This window comes from Neurospora tetrasperma, assembly GCF_000213175.1.
Source record: "Neurospora tetrasperma FGSC 2508 unplaced genomic scaffold NEUTE1scaffold_3, whole genome shotgun sequence".
NCBI classification, from domain to species: domain Eukaryota; kingdom Fungi; phylum Ascomycota; class Sordariomycetes; order Sordariales; family Sordariaceae; genus Neurospora; species Neurospora tetrasperma.
The window spans coordinates 4,827,598-4,854,267 of NW_009799101.1; the positions used below are offsets into that span (position 1 = coordinate 4,827,598).

At 53.0% G+C, this 26,670-nt stretch overlaps 12 protein-coding genes across 12 annotated transcripts; 6 read left to right on the forward strand and 6 right to left on the reverse strand.

Moving 5' to 3' along the window:
* Window positions 1-806: 806 nt before the first annotated feature.
* Window positions 807-2,525, forward strand: NEUTE1DRAFT_43348 (uncharacterized protein; the record flags this gene model as incomplete). The annotated part of the gene is made up of 1 exon (XM_009852048.1): window positions 807-2,525. One exon carries the CDS (start codon window positions 807-809, stop codon window positions 2,523-2,525), a length of 1,719 nt encoding a protein of 572 aa, XP_009850350.1.
* A 1,112-nt stretch (window positions 2,526-3,637) lies between these two features.
* NEUTE1DRAFT_82900 (uncharacterized protein) lies at window positions 3,638-5,737 on the forward strand (the record flags this gene model as incomplete). Its single annotated transcript, XM_009853187.1, has 1 exon — window positions 3,638-5,737. One exon carries the CDS (start codon window positions 3,638-3,640, stop codon window positions 5,735-5,737), a length of 2,100 nt encoding a protein of 699 aa, XP_009851489.1.
* Window positions 5,738-5,739: 2 nt separating this feature from the next.
* NEUTE1DRAFT_117169 (uncharacterized protein) lies at window positions 5,740-6,335 on the forward strand (the record flags this gene model as incomplete). Its single annotated transcript, XM_009853188.1, has 1 exon — window positions 5,740-6,335. A coding segment is annotated over one exon (228 nt), but the record flags the coding sequence as incomplete, so codon positions are not given.
* A 709-nt stretch (window positions 6,336-7,044) lies between these two features.
* NEUTE1DRAFT_138196 (uncharacterized protein) lies at window positions 7,045-7,641 on the forward strand (the record flags this gene model as incomplete). Its single annotated transcript, XM_009853189.1, has 1 exon — window positions 7,045-7,641. The coding sequence occupies one exon, from the start codon at window positions 7,045-7,047 to the stop codon at window positions 7,639-7,641; it is 597 nt and encodes a 198-aa protein (XP_009851491.1).
* Window positions 7,642-9,870: 2,229 nt separating this feature from the next.
* NEUTE1DRAFT_42477 (uncharacterized protein) lies at window positions 9,871-10,743 on the reverse strand (the record flags this gene model as incomplete). The annotated part of the gene is made up of 1 exon (XM_009852010.1): window positions 9,871-10,743. The coding sequence occupies one exon, from the start codon at window positions 10,741-10,743 to the stop codon at window positions 9,871-9,873; it is 873 nt and encodes a 290-aa protein (XP_009850312.1).
* An 818-nt stretch (window positions 10,744-11,561) lies between these two features.
* On the reverse strand, window positions 11,562-12,644 carry NEUTE1DRAFT_110575 (uncharacterized protein; the record flags this gene model as incomplete). The annotated part of the gene is made up of 3 exons (XM_009853190.1): window positions 11,562-11,755; window positions 11,820-12,057; window positions 12,165-12,644. 3 exons carry the CDS (start codon window positions 12,642-12,644, stop codon window positions 11,562-11,564), a joined length of 912 nt encoding a protein of 303 aa, XP_009851492.1.
* Window positions 12,645-13,230: 586 nt separating this feature from the next.
* NEUTE1DRAFT_42268 (uncharacterized protein) lies at window positions 13,231-13,522 on the reverse strand (the record flags this gene model as incomplete). The annotated part of the gene is given in 2 exon segments (XM_009851998.1): window positions 13,231-13,331; window positions 13,348-13,522. Coding segments are annotated over 2 exon segments (276 nt in total), but the record flags the coding sequence as incomplete, so codon positions are not given.
* Window positions 13,523-15,249: 1,727 nt separating this feature from the next.
* NEUTE1DRAFT_122640 (uncharacterized protein) lies at window positions 15,250-16,630 on the reverse strand (the record flags this gene model as incomplete). Its single annotated transcript, XM_009853191.1, has 1 exon — window positions 15,250-16,630. One exon carries the CDS (start codon window positions 16,628-16,630, stop codon window positions 15,338-15,340), a length of 1,293 nt encoding a protein of 430 aa, XP_009851493.1.
* A 2,480-nt stretch (window positions 16,631-19,110) lies between these two features.
* Window positions 19,111-20,586, reverse strand: NEUTE1DRAFT_41518 (uncharacterized protein; the record flags this gene model as incomplete). The annotated part of the gene is made up of 2 exons (XM_009851959.1): window positions 19,111-19,210; window positions 19,283-20,586. The coding sequence occupies 2 exons, from the start codon at window positions 20,584-20,586 to the stop codon at window positions 19,111-19,113; spliced, it is 1,404 nt and encodes a 467-aa protein (XP_009850261.1).
* Window positions 20,587-21,166: 580 nt separating this feature from the next.
* NEUTE1DRAFT_41284 (uncharacterized protein) lies at window positions 21,167-22,234 on the reverse strand (the record flags this gene model as incomplete). Its single annotated transcript, XM_009851942.1, has 1 exon — window positions 21,167-22,234. One exon carries the CDS (start codon window positions 22,232-22,234, stop codon window positions 21,167-21,169), a length of 1,068 nt encoding a protein of 355 aa, XP_009850244.1.
* Window positions 22,235-23,758: 1,524 nt separating this feature from the next.
* On the forward strand, window positions 23,759-24,529 carry NEUTE1DRAFT_101299 (uncharacterized protein; the record flags this gene model as incomplete). Its single annotated transcript, XM_009853192.1, has 4 exons — window positions 23,759-23,939; window positions 23,981-24,088; window positions 24,407-24,432; window positions 24,488-24,529. 4 exons carry the CDS (start codon window positions 23,759-23,761, stop codon window positions 24,527-24,529), a joined length of 357 nt encoding a protein of 118 aa, XP_009851494.1.
* Window positions 24,530-25,743: 1,214 nt separating this feature from the next.
* On the forward strand, window positions 25,744-26,399 carry NEUTE1DRAFT_138203 (uncharacterized protein; the record flags this gene model as incomplete). Its single annotated transcript, XM_009853193.1, has 2 exons — window positions 25,744-25,952; window positions 26,039-26,399. 2 exons carry the CDS (start codon window positions 25,744-25,746, stop codon window positions 26,397-26,399), a joined length of 570 nt encoding a protein of 189 aa, XP_009851495.1.
* Window positions 26,400-26,670: the final 271 nt, after the last annotated feature.

Genomic DNA, 26,670 nt, shown 5'->3' on the forward strand with positions numbered 1-26,670 from the left:
CATAACTGGTATTGCTGATGTTCAAACAACTGTTGATCACTTGTTTGACCTCTAGAGGCACCTCTACGCTCGCCTCCTGATATACCCTAACCCTTTGAATGACGGACTGTTGCTGGGGAACCCGCTTCACAGCTTCACAGGCTGCAGTGTCGCCAATGTGCTTACCTCTATGGAAGGTGCAATGTGGTGGATGGATTCTGGTGTGCAGTATTTAACCGTGGGTCACGGTAGTAAGCCGTTAGTCAGCCTGATCAACCAACCCACTCCCTTTAATTCTACCCATCAACCGTGAGCAACGCCAGAAAACGAGTTGCACTTGCCATGATATGTACCGGAAGAAATGTCACGGTCTGCTTTTCGTTGCCTCCCTACTGTATCACTCATTCCTTTTGGCAATATGCCTGTTTTATGGGTACGGTATCTCTGAAAATATCCAGTGACTCCAAGAAGGAATTGTATATCATCGACGAGACGTGGCAGTTTCCAAAGGATTATCTCGGTGAAGGGGATTGTGCAAATCACTAACAGGAATAGTTGTGAGTTCTGACCAACTTTGTTACGGTCATGAACATGCCATGTCCCCGGTTCTTGGCCTGTGCGTCGTAGGGTAGGATAGCGCCGGGTAGGAATGCATACTAACAAGGGGAGTTGACCCATGTTAGCCCAATCAATCTCGGCGCTAGTCACCCTTCAGCCATCCAAGTACATACCTAGTAACTTGCAACCAACAAGCCCAACGCGTCCTTCTCTCATGTCCGTCTCGACGTATCTTGCTCCCTGCTCGATATCCAAGCCTCCAATTTAACATGCCACGACTACGTTCAAAAAGGCCACGCGAAGGTGACCCGTCTCCTCCCCCCCGGGTCTACCGAGCCACAAGAGCAACAAGAGGCCACAAGCCAGGCCAATCACACACGCAAGTCCAGATATCTCCGTCCCCGTCTCCTCCCGGACCGCCACGAATACCCCGGGCCAAGAGAGCGAGGACAGGCCCCTCTCCATCTTTACTTCAAGACAAGCATCCGGTCGACCGTCTCTCCATCAAGGAGGAGGAACATGGCCATATCGCCGCCGCCCATCAGCTGGACCTGGAACCGAAGACCGACCATCCCCAGACCATCCCACCTGCTCCTCGAGGCACCGACACTCGCCTAACCCGCGAAAATCTGGCAAAGCTCAACAGGATGTCCTCCAATCTTGCATCGCATGACACCTTCCGATCCTCGGGTCGAGGCTCGGGACTCACCAACCCGACGTCTGTAGCTTCAACCGGCAGTCACAGGTCGTCCAGCGCATACACCAATGGCTTCCCTTCGATCCTGGAAGATAGCGGGATCCATATCCATGGAGACCCCTCCATGCTCGCCGATCTCCAAGAACTACGACGGGAAAGATCCGTGAGGCCTTCGCTGGCACCGTTCGAGTTCCCAGATAGCAGAATCGAGCGGTTAATTCGAGTCAATAGTCGCGCGGTCTCGGAAGCGGACGTGGAACGCAATGTTGTCACGGCCATCATTGGTTTCGGGGGCCATTTGGATATCCCCAACAGTAGCAATATTGCCTGGAGTAACCTGAGATCGATGACGGGAAAACGCACTGTTGACCCTCGGCCTGATCTGTTTTATGGAGCCCGCACTACAGATATCGCCAGGGAAATCCGGGACGAGATCGGCCACTTGATTCAACCTTCGATACTACTAAACGCTCCGGCTGCGCCGCATTTTGTCATGGAAGTCAAAGGTCCCTCCGGGCGTCTCGATATATTGAAGCGCCAAGCCGCTTACAGCGGTGCCGCGGCAGCTCGTGCTGTATTTACTCTCGAGAATTTTGGGGTGGACGACCCAAAATATGACGACACCGCCAAGGCACACGCCTGGACGTTCAGCGCATACGGCGATCTTACTCAATATGCTGTGCGCGTTGGTCGACCTACACCCGGCTCTCCTGAACCATCGTACCATCTCACTCATATCAAGACACACCACATCATGGAAAGCGTTGACCAGTTCCGCAGAGGCGTCTCAGCGTTTAGGCACTGCAGGGACGAATCTCACGCAAAGAACGAGGCACGCTTGGCCGAAGCGCACGAACGTCTACGGCGTCGCAGCCAGCAGACAACGCAGCAGACAAGCCACCCCGTCCCCGGCAGCACTTTGCCCCCTGGTCCCCTTCCGGAATCGCATCCAGGACCACCAGAGTTGAGCCCCTCTGTCGAAAATGATACCCCCTTGCAGCAGGACTGCGAAGCCCGCTCCCCAGAAGAAGAAGAAGAAGAAGAAGAAGAAGCAGCACCTGGACCCGGCTCTCCATCGACGACGACGACGGCGGCGGCGGCGGCGGCGGTCATGACAACGAGCATGCCGCCTGCGTCGGCGCCACCTAACGTGACAAAAGCCACGCCCCGTAACGGCGCCCCCTCCAAAAAGAAAAAGAAAAAGATGTCTATGTCCAACAGGCCGTCATCCCCCAGGCCCCAGCGCACCAGGCGGCGGCCCAAGAGATTTGGCACGCTCGACGACAGTTGAGTGAATGAGTGAGGAATGACCAGTCACGGGCCCTTTGTTTCTTCTTACTTTTTTTTTTTTTTTTTTAAGCTTAAACGATCAAATAGCTTTACTAGTCACAGCCGATGTAGGGTTTCCTTTCTTTTTGTTGACCTGGCCGTTTTTGTCTGGCTTCACATAGGTATACTAGGCACTTGGATTGTCTACCTAGGTAGAGGTAGGGAGCGCGGTGCGCATTATAGAGGTTCTGCGGCGTAGAATAGATGGGAGGCCGACTTGTCGGATGCTGGGGATATATCCTTGGATATCTGTTCTGACGATGCCTAGTTTTTCCATAGTCATGGCCGCCCTTCTTTAAACGTGTAGGGGAGGGAGTTGGAGGTTACCTAAGCAACGTAGGTAAGTTGTGCCGGGCTCTAGGAGGTCGGCTTGCCAGGCCAGTACGTAGGCCTTGTAAACCCATGTAGTACTTGCCGGCCATAGTTGCGCAGGTCTTGCAGACCACCACGGCAGGGTTTTCCCGTGCCCGGTGCTTCCTACTTGTCAACACTCACAACGAAGCTATCACAGTTGTAAGTGAGCAGAAATTCGAAGAAGGGTTGTAGGTAGTATGCTTGATTCGCTCCAGCCACCCACTGCTGGGACACTGCGTAGGCACGCCTTGGAACTTGGGTATTCGATCTTGATAATATTCCAATCAAAAACATATACCCTTTTCCAGTTCCACCTTTTCTTTTTCTGTTTGCATATATTTGTTGCTGCTGATCATTTCCATGTGAACAACAGTTGTTTGGAGAAACATCACGTAGACTGGCCCCTTGAAAATACCCTAACCCTTGATATTTGACCCCTTACATATGCCGCCGAATGTTTCCCAGCAGCTGCCTGCTTGACATGGGGCTGGCCCCACTGAAATAATTGTTAGGTACCTCTACCTACCCCTCCACCAAATGCCCGTCGCGCTGCCCGTCGCACATCCAATGTGTCACTGACATCATCTCCCGGGCATCTTCCACTTTTACCTCGACACATTTTGGTGGTTCTCCAGCACCGCATTTCGCATACTTCTACCTTACACATCATCACACCACAAAGACCGGCTGTCCTACCGTAAACGGCTTACGCGGGCGGGCATGACGGCGCACAACCAGGGCGAGGGAGGGGCACCACCACCACTAACCCAAGCATCGCCATCCCCCAGCAACGCCGACAAGCCACCCGCCAAGCTGTATCACGAACACCGCGGCGAACCGCTTGAAGGCGCCGCTCTCCAAGAATGTATCGAAGCCCTCGTCGACGGATGGACGACCTGCGTCGATGAGCTCTCCCAGCTCCATACAAAGGCCGAGTCAGCTTCCAAGCCCATCCGCGGCCTCTACACCCTCCTCAAAGTCCAGCAACGCACCCTCGACAAGGTCAAAGCCAAGAAAGCGTCGCAACCGTCCCCTCCTCCTCCTCCCTCGACAGACGAACATGGCACCGAACCAAAACCACTCTTCACCCCCGCCCAGTACTTTGGCATGCGCAGTTGCTGCTGGGACGACAGGTGGTCCGTCATCAAAAAGTGTCGCGGCCTCGTCGCCATCAATAAGGAGTTTGCCCGGAGCCCGAAGCAGCCGGTTCCTGCGGGAAAAGGGTGGTTGGCATACAAAGATAACCCTCTGCTGGAGAGGCCGATTGTTGTTGACGCCGTCATCGATAGCGGGGCGACGTGGTTGAAATTTGTTTCCATCTCGCCCAAGACGCTCGCTTACCAAATCGCCGTGGATGGATGGGAGACTGATGAGGAAGAGGAGGATGATGATCCAGCATACAGCGATGATGGCGAGGACCAATACAATGGAAATGGAAACGGAGTCGCGGGGAGAAATGGCATCCAAGAAGCGCTGGGGAATACCGAGTTCGCCGAGTCCATCAAGAAGGTCATCCTGGCTGCGAGATGGAACCACTGCCATCATGTTCACCTCCTTCTTCCGGGCCTGCGCGATGGCGAGTCCGAGCCCGCCGACAGAATGCTACGCTACATCCGCGAAAAGATTGGTGGCGACGACGTTTCTGTTACCGTGAGCTGCGCCAACAGCCCCCTCCTCGCCGACACGCCACCACCACCACTTGACACCGCTTTGGCCGCCCTCATCGACGAACGCGACCCCCTCGTCGCCGATGATTGCGGCCGCATCACATCCACTGCGAACCTCGATCCGAGCGTGTTAGTGTCACTGGTGACAGATTTACATCATGGCCTTGTCGATTTGCAGCCCGAGTTCCAGCAGAGGGTAGTTGCCCGGTCGGTATTGGACCACACGACGGACAGTAATGAGCTGGTGCCGCGTGAGGATATCCTCGCCAAGGTCTTGTACCCTGCGCTGAGGGGAAGAAAGCTGGTGACAACGCGTCTGGCTGCTCAGTACTTCCGGCAACTGATTGCGTCGATCTCTACACACTCGGAAGAAGTGCGCGCTTCTTTCATTTTGCCTCCTGATGCGCCACCCGCTCTGCTTAGTCCTGAGGGAAGCTCCGAACCCCTCTCAACAACCAGTCTCACCCCCGAACAACGTCGGGCTGAACTGCAGAGGTGGTCCGCCGTCCCTATCCCCGATGATCTTCACCTCCCTGTTGAAATCGTGGACGACATTGAACTGGAACAAGTTTCCCCACTCATCGCAGAGGGCAAGCTCCCGCCCATGGCCCTCGGCGTTGCCCAAGATTTGTCGAGGCTGAACCGCTCCGTCTATCTCTACGGGTGGATAAATCGCCTAACGACAATCACTGGCCACCGCGGCATCGAGCGCCAGATCTACCTTTCACTAGCCACGCATTGGACACCGCCGGCCACCGGCAATTACCGTGCAAGCGAAAGCGACGCAAAAAACAACGAGATCCCTCCAGATATCTGGCACCGTCACCTAGGAGGTTATTTGATTCACAGAGACAAGCCACGGGACTGGAAAGCGTTGATTGCCGAGTACGAAGAATGCAAGGACGGAAAGATACCCTCTGAGGTGCAAAGGTGGACAAACCCGTGGACAACGTGGGGGAGAGGTATCAGCACATATGGATTGCCGGATACCAAGACGTGGGAGGGGGTCGGGCATGCGGATAAGCAGAGTTTTGGACGGAAGCTGCAGACGAGGGAAGCAAGGGGGCAGCGGAATCCTGGGGGTAGGGACGTCGATGATCAGGAAGGGGAGGAGCAGGACATGGATGAAGAGGAGGAGGAGGAGCAGTCGTAATTTTGATGTGGTGTGGTCGGCTATCTGATGGTGCTGGTGATAGTGATGATTGACGGGGTCTGGAATCGCTCTCCCGGTCTTCCCGAGTCCCAAGTCTCAGTCTATCCCATGTTGCCATCTGGCCCTGACATAGTTGGCCCTTGTCTGGAATGGAAGCAAAAGCAAGCACCAAACCCGAAACAGCTCAGCACATGGCGGAACGACTGGATGACACAAAGTAAGGGATGAGTTGCCTCAACTGCATCTCTTACAGGTAGGCAACTGAGACAGAACACCAGAAAAAGAAGCGACTACATACCAACAGAAGGGGACAAATCGCACCACCAGTTGTAGCGCACCGCTGTTTGATTAGATCGCGAGATCAGATACCATGGTTGTGGGAACATCTTTTAACATGGCGAATAACAGTTGGATCCCAAAATCAGCAGTGAATGATTTACACGTCGCAGCCCAACCGCTCGCTATTATGAAGATCCCGAGATCAGGTAATCAGATCTGCCAGATTTCAACAATCGTTTGGTTTGACTTTGGGAACCTATCAGGAGAGGGCCAATTTGAGGGAAACTTGGTTTTTTTTCTTCTGGCAAACAAGCTTCGGATCTCAATCTGGTAGTGGAGCTAATTTCCCGTTCCCCCCTTGGATCTGCTCGCTTGGTTACCCCTGGTGATGATTTCCCCCCCTTGCTGCTGGTGTTTGTTAGGTTCTTGGCGGTCATCCGCTTTTGCTGCCGCTAGAACTTTTCTTCTCTGGCTTCCACTTCCTCCCACCGGAGTTCCGCTCAGGGTCTAACTTTTAGCCATCTTTTAGTGTTCTAGTGCCCTATGCCACGCTGCAATGCATCCCCGGCCCGACCCTTGTTTTTTTTGTTTTGTTTTGTTTACGGGTGTCCACCACCCCCCCTGCTTGGTACCTGGAACTAGCCCTGGGAAACCGCCTGTCGACATCTGATTTTGGCGCTCGCTCTTTTGCCTCGCACGTCGCGATGGAGTCATGGGAAATTCGATTGCTGGATTTAGCACACCGCACACTGGACCCGGCGTCGGTTGTCTGAAATGACCTGTAATTTCAGATCCGTCTCGGAACGGAATTCCCCCTTTTTATTTTGGGAAAAGAAAGAATTGTCGAGTTTTATTTTATTGCTTCACCTTCCCAGCTTTATCTGTTCTTTCCTCGTCTCTCTCTCCTTGTCCCTTTCGAACCAGTCCATTCGTTTTATACCAACCAACCACCCACCCGGCTTTCGCTTCTCCCCCAACTCCAGACTCCCCCATTTTTACATATTATCATCCTATAATAATCAACCAAAATGTCTGCCGAACAAGATCAGAGGCCCAAGTCCGCCGCTTCCTCCAAGAAGTCCGAGGATCAGCAACGAGGCCACCAACTGACCGACGACGGGCCCGTTGCCGCCGGTCACCAAGATGCCTACCACCAACTCTCGGACGACCAACCTGAGGCTGGCGCTGCCGACGGCGAGCAAGAGCAGCAGCAAAAGGCCGACAAGCCCAAGAAGGAGAACCCTCTCAAGAAGTTCATGGCCTCGCTCAAGTCTCTCAACTGCGCCGGCAAGCCATCGGGCGACAAGAAGAGCAAGAAGAACGGCGCTTCTCAAGAAGGTGGAGAGGACGACGACGACAACAACACCCCCAACGCCAGGCCGGTGAGCCAGAGCTCGCTGGACAGCAAGAAGGTTGCTGCCGAGAAGAACGCGCCACAGATTGATGTCTCTCCTGCGGTGGAGGATAGCCACCACCAGACGGGAGAGCACGAGGGCCACAAGGAGGACCACGGCAAGGAGGGTGAGGAGAAGGAGCAGGACAATGAGAAGATTGCTAGCCCAGTTGACGCGCACCCGCCTGCGTTGACGACTACTGCTATCAGTGCTACGCCCCCGACTCTTTAGGTATGTTTCCTGTTATTTCTTCTCGTCGGTGAAATAGTATGAGATGTGGTTCTAACAGATAAAAATGCAGGTGCTGAAAAGTATCCCTTGAGTCGTTGAACGGTGTTATCTGTACCAGTCAGAACATGATACAGAAGACGGGGAAAGAAAAAAAAGAAGGGAGACAATAGACAATAGACAATAAGCTGCATGGACGGGTGTTAAAAGGTCGGGTTGCACTTTGAACACACAGGCACATATACACACATACACAAGCAACGGCAGATGTTGGAGAGAGGGAGATACACTGTACGATTTTTGGACACGGAAACCCGTTTCAGAGACTGCGGTGAGAGAGGGGAGGGGGAACGACGTCGGACGTGCACGCACGGGGAGTGGGCTGGAGTTTGCCGTTTTTCTTCTTATTGTTTGCTTTTTTCTGGCTTTTTGGCTTTCAGCATCATCACCTCCTCCACCACCCGACACCGACACCATCACCGCTGGTTTGCATCCTCCTCTGGCTTTTCGCTATTACTACCTACCTCATCTACCTACAGTCTACTTCCTGTTTCGATACCCTCCGGCAATCATCATCATCCTTTCGATTAATGCCCTGCTTATGTACCCTCTATCTAGTTAGTTGGAGAAGAAGCGAACAAATAGTAGTAAGCGGTTAATTTAATTCCTTACAGTTGGTGTTTCATCATCGATGTCCTTTCGTGTCTTTGTCTTGGGTTTCGTGAGTATCTGTTTGAGCCGGAATGAATGGGAGTTTCCGTTTCGTGGTGTCGTTTTAGTCGGAGTAAGCACGGGTCACAGTGAAATATTTCCTGGATTTCGTTGCGGCGGACTCGGTGCGGTTACTTGGGACTTACATCTAGCATAAAAGCCGGGATGCGTGTTGGGAGTTAGGTTGGGGGGCTCCACCATGTTATGATTGACTTTTGAACTAAGGACCAGAAAACAATGCGTTGAATGTACGGTAGGTATGGAAGGTAAATGGTCAATAATGACGTTCAGGAGAGGGATGAATGCTCGCTTTCTTTACCTGCCGGGCTCATAGGATTTTGATACAGGTAAGATTGTATCAACCAATGAGATGGCGTGGTGGCAGAGTGGTCTAATGCGCAAGACTAGAAATCTTGTTCCTTCGGGAGCGTCTGTTCGAATCAGGCCCACGTCGCACGATGATCACCAACAACCTTTTTTTTTTCGTTGTTCTTTTTTGAAGCCTTTACTCCAGTGTTCTTTCGAAGTTTTCTTTACTGAAGTTGCTCCTTATCTTTTTCTTTTTTTCACTTTTGGCATACACCTTTTGTGCAGAAAGAAGTGAACAGACATGACTTGACATAGTGGGTCCACACAACTTTTGCTAGTTCCCCAGTAGTCAGTCGGACTTGTCGCCATTTTATTGTTTACATGCCCCTTTTTCTTGCAGCTGTTCTCACATACCGTCAACTCCCGCACACAGTCTTGCCATTCCCGCTTTCCCTTCTCCCTAGAGGTAACTATTCACATAGCACAAATTATGAGCTCCTCGTCCGCAAAACACCTCTTATCCGTTGACACCAGACGTCCACATGTTGATCCGACCACTCAATCCACGTGTTATCTCAGTCTCACAGAGCATCCTTGATGTACGCATGTCGCCGTGGATATTGACTCTCACAGGCAGAAAAGCATTTGCGCTGGAGTAGAGGAGCTGCCAGGGCGGCTTCCACTTGTGTGAGAAGGATGGAAGTGAAAGCATTAAAGAGATTCATGGTTGACTGGTTCGAGAGTTGAGGTTGATTTGAGCTACGGGGCTTGGAGTTTGGGACGGCGACCGTCTTGCATGTGTTAACTTGTTGAGACAGATTATTCTATTGGGAATTACTACATAACTAGAGCCCAAAGATGATCTTCAGTTGTGTGCTTACGGGGTTAATGTGTACTTGATTTGTTTAACGTCACTCGAGTGAATCGTGGCCATACTTACCTCTATGTTCTTTCTTGACTTTGACTACAATACATTCCCCTCTCCCACTCGCGCATCTTTCTGTGTCCAGATGAGGTCAATTCTCGAAAAGTGTTTCTTTCCTAAGGAGGTGATTTACATTTTCCATTGCAAAAAACAACCAGTCTCCTCCCTACTATTCTCCTTCAGTCCAAAGCTCTTTCCTCCCCCTTGCCCCTCACCAATCCACATCATCACCACCCCTTTGATCCTTCCACCTTCCCTTTCAGAACTGCCTCCTTCCCCACAAACCTCTAGTTGAACCTGCTAAAGAACTCCCAAGTGTTCCTCGGCGCAAACGGGTCGTTCTGTCCCGGATCTCTCTGGCTCGGATTATGATCTCCGCCATGCACAACCCACACCACGTCCTTACCCTGTTGACATCCCTGATACTCGACCCTCGTGGACCTTCCTCCACTACCAGGCTGTACTTCCCCGTTTGCCGGCTGGCACCCATTGTTCCTCACAAACCGATCTCTCAACTGTCTTCCCATCGCCACATTCAGCACGCTGTCGGACGTTCCGTGTTGCGCGTAGTACGCCACCGGATCATTCCCGCCCGCGCAGCCAGAAAGCTGCGCACCAGAAATGACAGCGACGGCACGGACTTTGTTCGCCCGCGAGCACGCCAGGCTGAAACTCATGCCGCCGCCGTAGGAGAAGCCCGTGCTGAAGACGAGGTTGGTGTCGATGCACAGCCCATCGCTCACGGTTTGCAGAATGTTGTCAAAGAAGGAGACGTCCTCCCCATTTTGGTTCGCCCAGCCAGCATTCAACCCGTCCGGAACCACGTATATGGCACTCTTGCTCGTGTCGAGGGGCGGCAGGCCGTAGTAAGGCAGGACACCGCCGCGGTTGGGGTCTTCGCCCTGAATGATCTTTTGCATGGAGCTGCCGAGTGGGTGCCAGAGGAAGATGAGGCGGTAGGGGTTGTTTTGGTTGTAGTTGTCCGGAAGCCGGACGGTGTAGCGACGCGATTTGCCGTTGATGTTGGTGGTGACGGTTTGGCCGTTGTAGAGGGTGGGACCTTTGCCGCAGCCGGAGGAGGGGGCGGCGGCGGCGATGAAAGGGAGGGCAGAGAGGAGGAGAAGGAGAAAAGTGGTGAGGCGGGAGTGAAGGCCTGCCATTTTCGGAGGCTGGCTTGTTGAGGCTGAGAAAACGAGCTGGAATGGGTTGGATGAGATGCTCTGGTTGGATGGGGAGTGAGTTTTGAAGGAGCAGAGGGGGCTTTATACCTATCTTTCCTGTCGCCGTCAGTTCATGTTGACTTGACTTTGGTGGTTGAACTTGATCTCCTTCACCAGCTCACATTCTCTTCCTTTTCCTCAGCCCAAGCTGTTGTCCCTTCACAGAAACAACTGCCGAATTCTTGTTCCTTCATTACGAAACAGCATTGACCGATCATCAAGCTTGGCGTCAAAGCGAGGCGTCAGGCGCACCTATAGGTTTTGATATTTGGAGGTGAAGTCATAGCCAAGAATAATTCAAGCATGGATCTGTCGACGGAGGTCACGGTGGTTAACATGCACATACCGCATCCGGTTCACGGAGTTGTCACCGTCGACCAAAGGGTAAGTGCCAAGTCCTCGAAACCCGGTATGAGTGGTACCGCAACCGGTAAAAGTGTTTACTGCAACCTTCCCCATGTTTTGAACATCTGTGATGATACCTTGAGGTTGAAACAAGATGCGCGCCAATGGGAACGGGGTTAGTGGCTGGTGGTTAAGGTGAGAGTTTTGGGAGGTGTTCGAGTCAGCTGCCTCTACGTGCCTTTCGGTCAACTTCCACGTGGACAAATGATGGAAAGGGTATCTATCGTGTAGAAGTTGTCTGACTCCTAGTTCGAGAGTCTTGCTGTGTACAATCGTGAGTGTTCCAAGGTGTGCCGAGGTCCTGATGCCCCTCGGTAACACTTCCATGGTTGGTCTACCTCCAGTCAACGCGATCATTGAATGACATGGAGGTTGCTCCCAGCCAAACCACACACGCCAAACCTGAACAGTTCAGCATCCTGCTTGAAACGCTCCGCATATTTGGCCTTCAACTCTTCTACATCCCAATTAGCCCAAACAAAGCGACCATGAATGAATCTCGCCTCCTTGGTGGCTGCCCAGACCACAAAGTCAGCTGGCAGCGAGACTATATTGACCTTTCTGTCAGTAGCCTTCCTTCAAAGCATGCTATTTTAAGGGGCAAAACTTACTATCATCAAAAGGTAGGACACTCTTTTCCACGCCGAGCCGCTGCCACAACTCCGAGTAGATGGTTCCCGGATGAATGCTCACCACCTGCATCTTCTCCGGGTCTGACCGTTGAGCAATGTACCTAAAGAAGAGGCCAGCAGTGGCCTTGGTGAAGCCGTACTCTGGGCTGGAGGAAAGAGCGGGCGAGTACTCGGGAAAGCTTATGTGGGCAGATGCAGTGGAGATGTTGATGAGGAACTGCATGTGTTCTCTGCGTCAGTCGTGCCGTTCGTTCCACTCCCTTCTTCTCGTTGTTCTCCTCCAACCTGGCAATCATCATTCATACAAACAGCCAACAAACTGACCTTCTGTCTGTCCTTCCCCTGCTTCATAAAAAGCTCAGTATACCTCATCGGTCCCCTGAGGTTCGCTTCGAGTTTGGCCCAAATCTCAACAGTCGTCCTGCCCCCCTCCTCACACAGGCCCCCGGCCGCCATCTCCCCAACCGCATTCAAGATAAGCACATCCACCACCTCTCCTTCCTCTCCCAGTTTTTTCCACAAGGCATCAATCTCCTCCATGTTCGCCGCATCGGACTTTTCGCTGACTACTTCCGTCTGCTTCCCGAGCTCCTTGGCGTGCTGGCGGAGAAGACCAACGGCTTCGTCGAGTCTTTCCTGCCTTCGACCCGTGATGACGACCTTGGAAGCAGAAGCGGTGACAAACGACTTGGCCATTGCGAAGCCAATGCCGGCCGTGGCGCCGGTGATGAGAACTGTCTTCCCGGCTTGGGAGAGAAGGGGGTTGAGGGCTGGGTTAATGGTCGGGTAGGAAGAGGTATGCATGGTGGGCAAACATCTGTGACGGAAGGGTCGAAAGTTGGGGTTACCCAGGGAAGGCCGAATATGGTGGGAATCTCCATGTCGCTTGTGTTGGTGGTTGTGGTGGTGGCATGGCTGCTGGAGCCGTTGGTGGTTGAGGAGGACATGGTGACGGTGCTCTTTGTGGTAATGATACAACCTGGAAGTTGAACCAAGTGATGAGTTATGGTCTCCGAGAACTTTTGCTTTTATACATATGTCGTATCAATCCTCAGCTGCCGAACACCACGTCGTTGGATCCGGCCAACTCATCGCACAAACTCCATCGTGACGCTTCCACACTGTGTCGTTGCAAGGCGCGCCAGACCCTTAGACCCATTTGCGTGGATCATCGTTTCATTGCTACGACGTGAATTGGGGTGGCCGCTGTTGTAGAGCAGGGGGTAAGCGTCGTTGGCGTAGAGGTCGATGGAGCCCAGTCCGGAGCCAAGCCAGGGGTCCAATTGCCTTGGGCTAGGTGGTCGTTGCGTATCAAGAGCGTAACGATGCCGGCTTCGCAGAGAAGGCGTTGGGTGGAAGCATGTTGTCGCGGTTGAGATGGGAGGGCAACCTAAGTGGGTGTCGTTGACTTCCGGTTATATATTACATATTTGTTTTCGACTTGGACCATCACCACCGGTCTGCCGTTGGTGGTTTGAGAGTCGGCTATATCTTTTTCTGGAGATACTTTCGCGCGTGTAGAGGTAGGACTCGATGGAACACAGCCATTCCGTCCCGTTTTCGCGGAGAGGGTCTTTGACCCGAAGGGTCCACTCCGGAAGTCCTCCGGCTGCTACCTCGGTGTGGATGTACGGATCCGGTCTTGCGGTAAGGTAGATGTCGGCTTCGGGTGCGGGGCGAAAAGAACTCGTCTAGGGCAAAGACTCCGTCAAGTAATCCCCAATACGTGTAAGAAAAACACGGCGTTGAGGCCCATGGCCTTGATCTTTGGAAGACGTCGAAAAAACACGGCGTTGAGGCGAGATGTCGAGCCGTGTTCCTGCATTGGGTAGCCGCCAGGGATGGCACTCGCCGAAGAATAAGAAGATGCGTTCGTTTCGGATGATTGTAGGGAGTATCTGTCCCATCGAACCTGTAGGGACGTCAGATTTGGCTGGGGTTCCAGTTGCTCATCTTGAGTTTACATACCGTGCACATCACTGATCGAAATTGTTGGTGTCATCCTGTCCATATGCTGGGCCGTCAATGCACAAACTTGAAAGACCCTCGCCAGCAACACAGCATTGGATTCATACATGTATCGAGACCCTCATCGCGAAATGCAATTGCCGACCGGGTGGTCCCCGTTCGAGACGAGACACGCGGGCCGGCGCCGTTCGGGCTGAAGGAACTATCCGCCGCTAGATTGGCCGAAACTCCACTTGGTTTAGTGTAGTGTACTTCGGAGCGGGACGACGACGGGAGGAGAAGAGAGTTGGGCGGAGATGTTCAAATTGCTTGGCTTTTTCGGCTTTCCTCTTGGCTCTCCGGTGTTTGTTCGGGATTCCCATTTCTGGTCGAATATCAGTGGACATTTGAGTGAAGAGAACCCATGGTGATATCGATCAGATATCCTCTCTGCATCCGAGTCAAAATGACAATTCCACCTCCCATCCGGTGATCGTCATGTTTCTCGTACCATGTTTTCCCGAGCCATTTCCATGTTTTGGGTGGTGTAGAAGAGGTACAGTCCCCGCCTGAATGATGATACGCAGGCATTCTTCTTCACCTCCACCACTCCCCGATTTGTAGCCGCGTCACTTTCCCCGGCATACGTCATTATAAGTTCATTTTTCCAAAGATAACAGTCGGTGGGTTTTGTTCTGTTTCCTTTTCCTTTCGAGAACGAGGATCAAAATCGGGTCGGTCGATTTCAAGCATGGAATAAAACATGATGAACATGCGATGATGAGCATGGATGTCGGAAAGTTCAGGAACTTATCCCAAACAATACTCGATGCTGCTCCCCGCACGATTGATTGATTGATTGATTGCCCTGGGTTGCCCGCATGAGAATGGTCGCTTATGTTCTGCGCAGGAGCGTCCAATCCGGGCCAATCCGATTGCTTAATTCAGCGGTGTTGCGGATGTTCGCTTCGTCGTGCCGGTGTACCTGCCTGCCCTGGATACCTAAGGTAGGATGTTGACATGCGATTGAGGGTGCTGCTGGAAGGAACTCCTACGGTGTTCGTCCACAGAGTTGCAGTGGACACATGCAGCGTGGAAGGTAAGCGATGGGGGGTGGTAGCACTGGGCGGGTACACTGTAGAGAATGCGAGAGGAGTGTGTGAATGGGGGTGCATGAAAAGACGAACTGCTGCATGGGCTCAACGACAATGAAGATGATGGTGACGTTTACCTATGATCATGATATTCATGTTGATGTTGATGTTGTGGGCAGTTCGAGCACCATGGGAATTGCGAGAGGAAGAAAAGGGGAAACAACAACAAACTCAAGAACCCGGTTGCTGGAAACTGCATTGCTGCCATGCCAACAAAGACACACACAAAAAAAGCAAGAAAGCAGCAATAAAAACATGGGAATAATGACTGGTATATCCAAGCACAACAGTAGTCTAAAACTGGCAGTAAAACCCATCCATCTCTTTCGTGTACAACATTGCTACAGGTAAACAGGTAGACATAATTATTTGATTCCATCCCATCTTTCATCTTTCTCAAGCACTCTTCCCGCCCTTAGCCAAGCCCACCTTGGGCGCGATAAACCTCACAAACTCCTCAATATCATCCAAAAAGTTCTCGGGCTCCTGCAGCGCCGCAAAGTGTCCACCCACCTCATGCTCCTTGTAATACGCCAACCGGTCCCCAAACAACTTCTTCCCCCACGTCCTCGGCAGGGTACCAATCTCGACCGGGAACGCCGAGTACCCAAACGGCTTTTGCACGCTCAAGCTCTCCTGCACGACGGCCGTCGCGCCAATGGCCGGCACCAGGCTGCGATAGCTCCACATGGTTCTCGGGAAGCACCCACTGAACCAGTACAGCGACACGCCGTCGAGGATCGTGTCCAGCGACAGCGGGCGAGAGCCGCCGTCTTTTCTGTTGTCGGACCACTCGATGAACTTCTCGCCCATCCACGCGAGCATGGCGACGGGGTTGGTGCTGAGCGTCAAGGCAATGGTGGACGGGCGCGTGCCGTGCTCATAGGCGTATGCCGACCCTTGCTTGATCCACGCATTGGTGCCCGTTAGGAGCTTCTCCTCGCGCTCCGTCAGGGGCTCTTGCTGGCACGCGGCGAACTGGTCCGGGGTGAACATGAACATGTTGAGGTGCGAAGTCTTGCAGGCCGCGTGGTTGTTGGCCATGGCGCGGGCGAGGGCGTACCCGACATCGCCGCCCTGGGCGACGTAGCCGGTGCTGCCGAAGCCGAGCGACAACATGAGCTCGTTCATGGCTTCCGCCGCAAACTCCATGTTCAATTCTTGAAGGGCCGAGTCGTTGGGACGAGAGGAGAAGCCGTAGTCGGGGATGGAAGGGACGATGACGTGGTAAGGGAGGGTTTCGGGAGTGTACCGCGAGCGGAGGATGTCCAGCATCGGGACGAACTCCAAGAAGGAGCCGGGCCAGCCGTGCATGAAGATGATGGGAATGGCATCCTCGCGGAGGGAGAAGAGGGCGGCAAAGTGTAGGTCAAAGGTCTGGCCGGAGGTAGGGCCGACGACGGTTTGCTTATATTGGGGGAAGGAGTTGATGAAAGTTTCCTGGGCCCGCCAGTCATACGTGTTGAGCCAGTAGTCCCGGGCCTGGATCAGCCAGTCGCGTGTGATGCCAAATTTGCCCGTGGCAGCGTTGGCGTGCTGGTTGTAGAACTGCTCTGGAGGAATGATGGCTTGCTGGATGAGGGACCGGAACTGGGCGAGGTCGGACTCGGCAACGTTGATACGGAAAGGGGTTGGTTGCACCTTGACGCCCGCGGGCAGGGTGGAAAACGTGAGTGAGACGGAGCCCATTGTGGGTGTTTGTGGATGCTTGGTTACCCAAAATGGAAGAAAGTAAACAAAGGCGTGGTGTTGTGTGATTTGTTCACACTGACTGATGTAATAATGACGAGCACGCCACACACAGATGGAAGACTGGGATAATCCAGGGACAAGAGACAAACAAAAAAGCAAAAAAGAAAGTGTCTGATGGCGTTTATATCGAGTTTCTGAGAAGGCCCTTTGGTGGTGGAGATGGGCAATGACTAGTTTCCTTTGTGGATAAACGTCTCTAATAGTGTAATGGATACTGGGAGCTATGAATCCCCTCACTGGCTCACTCAACGGGTGGAAGGGGTGGGTTTGACGTCCGACTTATACACTATTCGAGTTTAACGCCATCGCCCGAAAGGTCCCTGAGGGGGGGTTCCATCCTTGGAGAGTAGGTAATCTCTTGTTCATCGTTATCACTTTGGGTCTTTTTCAGGAGGTGTGCCGCGCGTATCTGCCAGCCGCCGTCCATGGTCAGCATGAGGGAGGAGGTTCTCTTGGGGGTCTGGTTGTATGCCGAACCATATCCCCGACTTGGGCGATTTTCATGACACTTTCTTGACCATCCGAACCGAACAGAACGCGGCATGGTCCAAAGGTGTAGGGGTGGAGATATGCGCAGTGGGCACTTGACAATGAACGACCCATTTTTTCTTGTCGTTCCCCACGTTTGCCAACATAAACTCGCATTGGTTAAATTAGGTTGCTTGGGCCAGTTTCCCTTTTTGGTGGGTGTCACCGGCGACGACTCCGGCCACCACAAAAGATAGTGTGGTGTAGTGTAGAGTCTGGATACCTCGGCCACTTTCTGCGGTCGGCAGCCTTTCCATCCTTTCCTCCACTGCCCAACTGCCCCTAGGGAGGGAGGTACCCTACCCGACCCGACCCGACCCGTTGTAGACTTGTGTACCACAGGGCATAGGTACTAAGACAGGTCCACAGGGATCTCGCAAGCCTCTATCCATTCCGACAGCGGAAGAGTCACGGAAACCCTGGATACCTTAACCGAACGGCTGCGAACTGGTCACTCGTGGGTGGTCAGGGATTGGGCCAAGATCCAGACAAGTTCAACATGAAATTTGGGACCTTTTTTTTGGTGTTGCAAAGGACCGGCGTCAGCTCCGACGAGGAACCACGCCTTCGGAAGCAACAGACATTGGACAATTAGAATAATGGGTGTCAGCACCAAGTCGTCAAAAAGGCGGTCGATGAAAAAAGGCTGCCACCTTGAGACGACGGCGCGAACGCGAGGCAGGCGAGATCATCGATCCCCCACAAGCGCAATACGACCGCAGTATGTCCACACATTTTGATACCCTCCAGGGACCACGATAGACGGCATGACGTGTCACTGGAGCTGTGAGTGAGAGGGACTCGAACCGCACCCTGGGTTTGGAAAACAAGAGTTGCCAATGATACACCAAGGATCCGTTGGCAAGTGGGTCAATCCCGACAAAAGGGTCATGTCGGTTCCGTCGTGATGGAACTTCGCGTGCAAAGCACGAGGTTGTTGATTAGGTACCTAGGTGCCAAGTTTGCAGCTCGCTTGCAGCGGTTGGCTTGGGGACGCCGTTCTTGCTGCTGTATGTATGGATGTATGTATGTATGTACTCCTGAGTGTGTGTGTGTGTGTTGTACCTCGGGGAGCATCATGCACCGAAGCTTTCACGTCGAAGATCTTCATGACTGACTGCTCGTGAACGCATCATGACGATTGGCCTAAACGGACCGGCACTTCCACCGGACCAACTATCAGCAAGCGTTTAGGAGCCAATAAGTGCCGCGAATTGATTACCGTTCCATTCTAGTGAAAAACGGGTGCACACTACTTTCCTTTGCGTCTCTTGTGTGTTGAATAGGCGATGAAAGGCGCATTCCCGTCGATACCATCGCAAACTCGGCTGACATGACATCCTTGACATGGGCGAAGATGGACATACGCCAATATCACAGAACCTTGTTTTCACATATCAATGTCAGCCCATTTTGACTTCAGTTGCGGTCAGGCAGACAGTAGTACGGCAGCGACCCATCACCGCTTCCATACGAGCGCGCCCATATTCCGTCCCCATTCCGCCCCTGAGTCTGAGCTCTTTGGGTCGTCCCTATCGCGTTGCATCGGCAAGCGGTGTTGAGCGGGGGAATACTACAGAAGACGTGGTGGAGAAGGGCAACTGCGATTACAAGCAGGTTTCGGTTGCGAGACCGATAGTCCCCAGATCTACAGTCAGCTTCGGCAAATGAACAAGGAAGACCTCGATCTTCATCTGCCGGTGCAACTAGGCGATGGTAAGCTCGCAAGGACATCCTGGAGGCGGCGCTGGCTCCGTGATCAACACCCTGGATCTACATCGTACTTGTTCAGCCCGTCGACAATGGAGACCGGTGAACAGTTGAACGGCGCATGTATTGGGTATATGATAGGTTGCAAGCAGTACGTATTTTCCATGTCCAGCCTTCTCTCAGCTCTGCTGAATGATCTTCTCCATCTCCTCGGGGTCCTTGGGTGCTGTCGTGAGGTTGTAGGTGCCGTCCTTGGTGATGACCAGGTTGTCCTCAATTCTGTGCAGCAACGACAAATTAGCATTCGCCCTTTTTCATACCATATATACGAACAAATCACAGTCGACATACCTGACACCACCAACATCCCAGTACTTCTCCAGCACATCAGCATTGATGTACTTGCTGTGCTTGGGGTCCTTCAAGAACGGCTCAATGATAAAGTTGCAGAAGTAAATACCGGGCTCGACGGTGATCACGCTGCCAGCTGGGAGACGACCGCGGACGCGGAGGTAGCGGAACATGGTGTCCTTGTCAGCATAGTTGGGGTTGCCGCCGGTATCGTGGGTGTCCATGCCCAGGTAGTGACCCAGACCGTGGGGGAAGAAAGCAACGCTCGTCCTGGCCTCGAGAATCTCGTCCTTGTCGCCCTGGAGAATGCCAATCTGGAGAAGGCCGTCGATGGCAATCTTGTGCGCAAGGAGGTGAACGTCATCCCAGAGGACACCCTCCTTTAGCGCAGCGATACACTCATTTTGCATCTTGAGCACGATATCGTAAATCTCCCTGCTCTCCTTGGTAAACTTGCCGTTGATGGGGAAAGTGCGGGTAATGTCCGAGGCATAGCAATCCCACTCGCCTCCCGCATCCAGCAAAAGGTTCAGCTTGCCAGCCATGTCGGCGTTGTTGGGAACGTAATGCAGCGTGGCAGCCGCGCGACCGCTGGCGACGATACTGTGGTAGGCCTGGTTGCGGGCGCCCTTGGCGATGCAGTGTCCCAGGAAAACCGCCTCCAACTCGCGCTCATTCTGGACGTGCTTGACCTTTTGCATGACCATCTTGTGTCCGTCAGAGCTGATCTCGTTGGCCTTGGCCATGATGGCCAGCTCGTACTCGTCCTTGACAACGCGCGTGACTTCGATGGCTTCCTTGAGGATGGAGAAGTTCTTGTTGTCGAATTCGAGGAAGGTGACCTTGTCCGAGACCTGGTTCGCGATGGCGAAGACAGAAGAGCCCTTGGGCTTGCTGCTGCCGACGTGGGCGAGGGTGGCGTTGACATCGCTGGTGTACTTGACGTCGTCAACGTCCCAGCGCTGCTTGGCCTCATCGACAGAAACCGGCAGGCCGGACCAGATGACCGAGTCGGGGTCGATGGGCGGGATGAAGAGCGTAGACTTGTCGGCATCCAGGTCGTACATGTAGTGGCAGTCGGCGAGCGGGCAGCCGGTCAGGTAGTAAAAGTAGCGGCGCTGGCGAAAGGGCTCGGCCTCGTCGTTGTCCTCGAGCAGCTTGGTGGCGCGGCCCTCGAGGTAGAGAACGCCGGAAGCGCCGGGCACCTTGTTGCGGATGTAGTCGGCCACGCGCTGGGCATGTCGCTTGGCCGGGTATTTACCCTTGAGGGTGGTTTCAAAGTCCATTCTGGCGGCGGTGGTCATGGTTCGATACCGATGATGATGATGTGAGGACCTCGCGATGGTGGTGGTGGTGGTGGTGATGATGGCGGGGAACTTGAAGATGGTGTTGAGGGAAGAAAAGAGGTTTCGCATGGAGAACCGATTATTACAGCACAGACAAGGAGAATTGTCTGATCCTGGCCAATGTTACTGTAATCCTGTTGAAAGGCGCCTTGCTTCGGGATATCGAAGGTGCTCTGCAATGCTTCCTTCCCGGCGACGAGGGCGGGGCAACGACACTGCAGCTTCCCGTCCGGGCCCCGGCCCCACCCAGGTCTTTGGCGGGGTTGTTATCAGTTCTTATCGCCAAGCTAAACCACAATTGGCAAGTCGTGGACTAACCCCACATCGGTCACGGCATGCAGCGGCACGGAACGGCATCTCGGCACCAACGGCTTCTGCACTCCTCGGCTCAATTTCTCTCCAGCAACCGAATCTGTGAAGCAAAACAAAACAAAACAAAACAAGAACAGAAAAACACTCGACAACAACATTCACAATTTGGGTATCCAGCCATTTGTACGCGTCCTCCAAAACATCAACGACATCGACACGGGAACATCTACCCCTGCTGCCATAACACAGTCTTGGTCCCCTCCACGCTCACCCGGTCCAGCTCAATAATCTCCTGCTCAGTCAACCTCCAACCCAGCGCATCAATCGCCTGCCTCGCCTGCTCCGGGTTCCGAATACCGACAAGCGGCAACGCCCCCTTGCTAATGTTATAGTTCAGCGCCACGCTGGCCATGGCTTTGCCCCTGGCCTTTGCAATCTTCTCCAACACGGCCAGCGTCTCCTTGATCTCCTCCATCGGATAGCTCGAGAACCTGTACGTCTTGGGCGGCGGGTGTTCGACCGTGTACTTGCCTGTCAGCCTACCTTGGGCAAGAGACGAGTACGACTGGAAGACCATGCCGTTGTCGAGACACATCTTGATCTCGCCGTGGATCTCGGGGTACCTGCGCAGGATGCTGTACTCGACCTGGTTCGTCGCCAGCGGGATGCCGTGCTCGGCCAGCGCCGCCTTCATCTCGAGCACCTTGTCGTTGCCGTAATTGGCCACGCCCACGGCCTTGGTCAGCCCCTCGTTGACGCACTTGGCCAGTCCTTCGGCCACCGTCTTGACGCTCTGCGGGTGCGTCGGGCCGTGCACGAGATAGATGTCGACGTACTCGAGCCCTAACCGCTCCAGGCTGGACTTGAGCGTCTTGTACGGCGCGTCGCTGGCGTGCACATAGTTCTTGGCGTCCAGCGCCGTCCCGAGCCACTTGGTCTGGATCACATAACTATCCCGAGGCAGACCCTTGACCAGCTTGCCCACGAGCCTCTCGGACTCGCCGCTGCCGTACGCCTGGGCCGTGTCGATAAAGTTGATGCCGGCGTCGTAGAGCTCGCGCCAGGCAGCCTCGATCGCTGGAAACTCTTCTTCCTTGTAGTGCCAGGTGCTCTTGTCGCCCCAGGGCCAGGCCCCAATGCAGATGTGGGATGCCTCGACCTTGCCATTTTTGGCCGGAAAGACTACGCGGTCTTTGGCCGTGGGGCAGTAGCTGGCAGGCATAATGTTCTTGCCGTCGAATTCGCGGGGGGCGCGGTTGGGCTTGCTGGAGTGGATGCCCGAGGTTGCCGACATCCCTAGCGAGAGGCCGGTTTGGAGGACTTTTTCCATGGTGGCGGTGTCGTTGTGATGTTGTGGTGATACGGTTAGAGGTATTCGTTCTGCTGAGTCTTGACAAAAGTACGTGATGCCTCTCAAGTGGGAGTTGGGATGTTCTTATACCACTGATGTCTCCGAGCTCGGACAGACTATGACGACTGACTTGACTTTTCCCCTGTGATCGTTCTTCATCATCCTTGAACATCCCGACACTTGGCTTCTGAGCTTTGACCCCATCATGCCTTTCGGTTTTTCCCATTTAGGCATCTCTGGTGTTGGTTAGTCTCCTTCGATCACCAACCTCACAAGCTCACAAAGCTCGGGGTTGTGATGTCATGGCGGAGTTATCTCTCCACCATGACCGGCAAACAGATGAGGTTATCATCAACTGTATTCTACCCCACCGAGACGCTTTGACGGAATTCCAAACGCTTTGACCGAACAGCTTCATCGGCTTTGGATCCGGACCCCTGACTGGAATTCGAAGAGCTACTCATCAACAATACCGTGGATCAAATGTTTGCCAGGACTCGGACACACGACTTTTCGAACAGGTGCTATCAGGTGCAAATTGGATCATCACCAGACTATTATGATGTCTCTTTAGGTGCCTTGGTCTATCGATCATGAACTCCTTCAAGTCCTTTCAACGTCATCTCTAGCAACGCCATCCATCCGTCTGCCTTCAACGAAACGCCGTATGTGACAACCAGCGCTCCCCGCCCCCTGTGACTATAGACCAGGCGGAGAAGGTGAAACGTGACGGTGCTGGTCTCCAAGGGATTAGGGATCCTCAGTCATGCACTTCAGAGTCGGCTGTAGTATGAGCAACTTGTATATGCGGTGAGAGTGGGGAGGGAAAGGGGATTTTCGGGCGGTGTTTTCTCCAGAAAAACCAAGGTCCAAAGGGAGTGAGGGGGAATCTTGCAGCGAAAAGGAAAGTTTCGAAAGGCAGCTGTTGTCGCCTGCTGGAGTTGTCAAAGTGTAGAGGTTAGAGGGCAAGATGACTGGAATGGCTGTCGATTCAGTTTGGCAGAGGCAGTCTAGGTGGCCCTTTCTGAAGAAAATGGTTGGTTCTTTCTGTTGAAGTAAGGGATATTGGTTGTTGGGGGAAGGTAGGACTTTGCGATTCTGATTTCGGACCCGACCCAGCTCGGATTCCAAGGCTACCTTCTATTCCATGTCTGAAAGCGCTTTCCTCCTGCATTTACCATGGCTTCAGTTGTGTCTGATGTCCATGACCAACGAGCTTTGTTTGAAAGTCCAATACCTTTTTTCCCACCTCGGTCACTAGGACACTCACCCCCTCGTGAATCACGACGCATTATTCTTCAACGCTTGTAAGTACACCGGCGTGCCAATCTCTTCCGATTTACCTTCCCGGTCGGTTTCTGATTGCGAGACTTTGCTCTGGACACCATCTTCACCACAGGAACATCCAAGATGCCTGCCTCTGAGCAAGCTACTTTGGCCAACGCATCTTTTCGGGGTCTCCCAAACATGATGATTTCGGGACAGGGGTTCTTCGAACTTGAAGCTTGCAGCTCAACGACCGAAGCCGTGAGAAGGCGCATGGCCGTCACTGCTGTCTTTGCTTTTGACCACCCCGGCCCAGATGTTGACCCTACTTACAAGGACAGACAACATTATAAGATCGAGATCATGTGGACACTCAACCAGGGTATCAATCGCCTAAACGGCCAACAACTTTCCACGGACGAGACACTTCCATGGACGACATAGACGAAGAGCATCCCGTTTGGTACCCGGGGACCATGAATACACGGTTCCAAATCCCCGAAGACAGATTCCGCCTGTTATTTGCCGAGGGTGAAGCCCTGAAGCCCTCGAGGCATTACTCCCCAATCCCTGGCTTAACTGGCTAGACTGTTGTCGCCCTTCTTCTAGATGGAATTCCCGCCCCTTCCCTACTAGACACCCTCTCGGGCTGGGTCAGGATGATAGGGGTCTATTTCGACTGCACGGTTGACGTCACGCACATACCCACTGGAAAGGTGCTCCTGAAGGATCACAACCTGGCCTCGGGATTCAATGGTGTTCGGGTGGTTTCTAGCAGTGGGCCAGATGCCGTGGCGCAAGCAAAAGAGTCCAAAAAAAAAAGGGGTGATGAAGGGACCCAGTAAGCAGCGACCCTCTGCTTTGCGTTCCATAACGTCTGTTCTTCCATACATACAAGACGCACGCTAAGCTATTGCCGCCCTGGTACAGACTTTCTCTATCACAGCTTCTTCTGCAAAGCTGTTGAACTAAGTGAGAGTCAGCTAATGGCATGGAAGGGTGAGGTGCACGATGGTCGATAAGCACTTGAGAATGGATGGAAACAGACATCAAGGAAGCAGGTAGATGGTCTGGTCAGATCAAGGGAGGAATGTGATGACGGAGAAGTGATGACGGAGAAGTGATGACATCGTCAAGATACAAGTTCACAATGGCGTGATCAACCGTTCAAGGGCTCAAGAAGGAAGGGTAGAAAACATAGAGATAAAAAAAAAAAAAAAAAAAAAAAAAACAGGAATCAGGATGAGGTTGTGGAGATATCCGTAACGAAGCCACCGGTCGGGGCTTATAGCGGAAAATCAAGTGATATCTTCCATACCCGAGCCCCTGGGTAACTGAACTTATCCATTAATTTTGAACGTGTAAAACAGTAATCACTCTGCCCTCAGCTTGGGGGCAGTAACCTCCCACCGTCTGGGTCCAGATTAGACGTTCCAGCCGATCCAGCCGTTCCCGCTCTCGGCCGCATCATCCCGCCATCATCACACCAGCTCCCGATCTTGTGCAACACCAAGACGAGAAGAAGTATCGGGCACTGGAGAAGCTGGAGACGACATAGCTAGACCACATTGACTGCGCATGGTCCCCAACAACACGGTTCCTTGTTTCAAGCATGAACTCTCCAAACTCTCCATCGGGTAATGGCTCTGAGATATGGGGGACAAGTTGACACAAGGTCTAACGGTGTAATGGGAGATTTGACTGAGTTGTTAGGATTATTCGTTACCTGTGTACGAGTTGCAACACAAACTCCTTCCATGGATACCTGAAGATACCTAGCATCGATTATTGAGGCTCAATAGCTTCACATACCAGAACTTTGTGTACTACAGGTACGTCTACCGACGATTCATGCTTTGTGAGTGGATTGAGTTCGTGCAATGGAGTTTGCGTCAGTTGAGAACCTTCGGGCCGAGCAGTGGAAACATGAAGCTCTTTCCTGCTATATGATTCAACTTGAGCTCACCATCTCAGGTTTCACAACCCATTTTCAACCTTCTTCCCTCCCTTCCTTCCTTCCTTCCTTTCTTTTCCTCTACCTGTCTTTACCTTCCAATCTTACCGGTACACCATCTGAACGAGCGAAACGTCGAAAAGTCAGATCTTCATCACGTCATTATCAACTGAGCAGCTTTAGTCTACGATCAAAATCATCATCTTCCACGACCTGTGACAGCAAAGTGACAATGAGACACAAAGCTCTCTTCTCCCTTCTGTGGGCCATTATCTTGGCTGCCCTCACCTCGGCAGCTCCTTCCCACTTTGGTCTCAATAGTGACAACACCATCGCTCTTGCGCAAAGAACCACCTTGACCTCATCGAAACTGGACGCTCGCCAAGTCGCAAACGACTTCAACTGCGTGACATGGACCGACAGCCACGGAGATCTGAAATGGTACGTTACTTACCCCTCCTAACTCTCCCTTTTCACCTTTGCCCGTTACCACCAGATCAGCTAACCCCCCCACGCCCCCCTCACAGCAACGAATTCTCCATCATCCTCGGGCACCCCAACCTCGCCCAAATCATCACCAAGAACTACCTCTACATCTACATGCTCAACGTGACCAACGACTTCCTCTACACGTCTGTCGTCAACGCCACCAACATCCTGGAAATCAAGTCCGCGCTGAACTGCTACGGCGATCAATGGAAGTCCTTCTACTCGGTGCTTCCCTGGACGATCGACATGCATGGCGGGAACGCGTGCAACGAGAACGCGTATAATGGCCCGTATGATAACACGTGGATCAACTACGCGGGACAGCACTTGAATGTGCCGGACGATGGGAGGTGTCGGTGGATGAACAGGGTGGGGTTTAGGTGTGTTGTTGGTAGGTAGGGAGGGGTGAGTACATGTATGTGGCTGGAGAGGACCTAGGGAAGGGGAAATGGAGGAGAAAGACTGGAGGGAGAGAGGAGTCAAGGGGGTAGAGGGGGAAGGGTTCAAAGAGGATGATAATGGACAAGGAATAAATATCGGAAAGAGGAAAATAGGTGTTGAGCGATTGAAGACAACTGGGTCACTGGGACCGTTATGTTCGGTAGTGTAGCTAGGTACTTCTCCTCTACAGAGACTGAATAAAGTGAAAAGCAAGAAGCTGTGAGAGGGA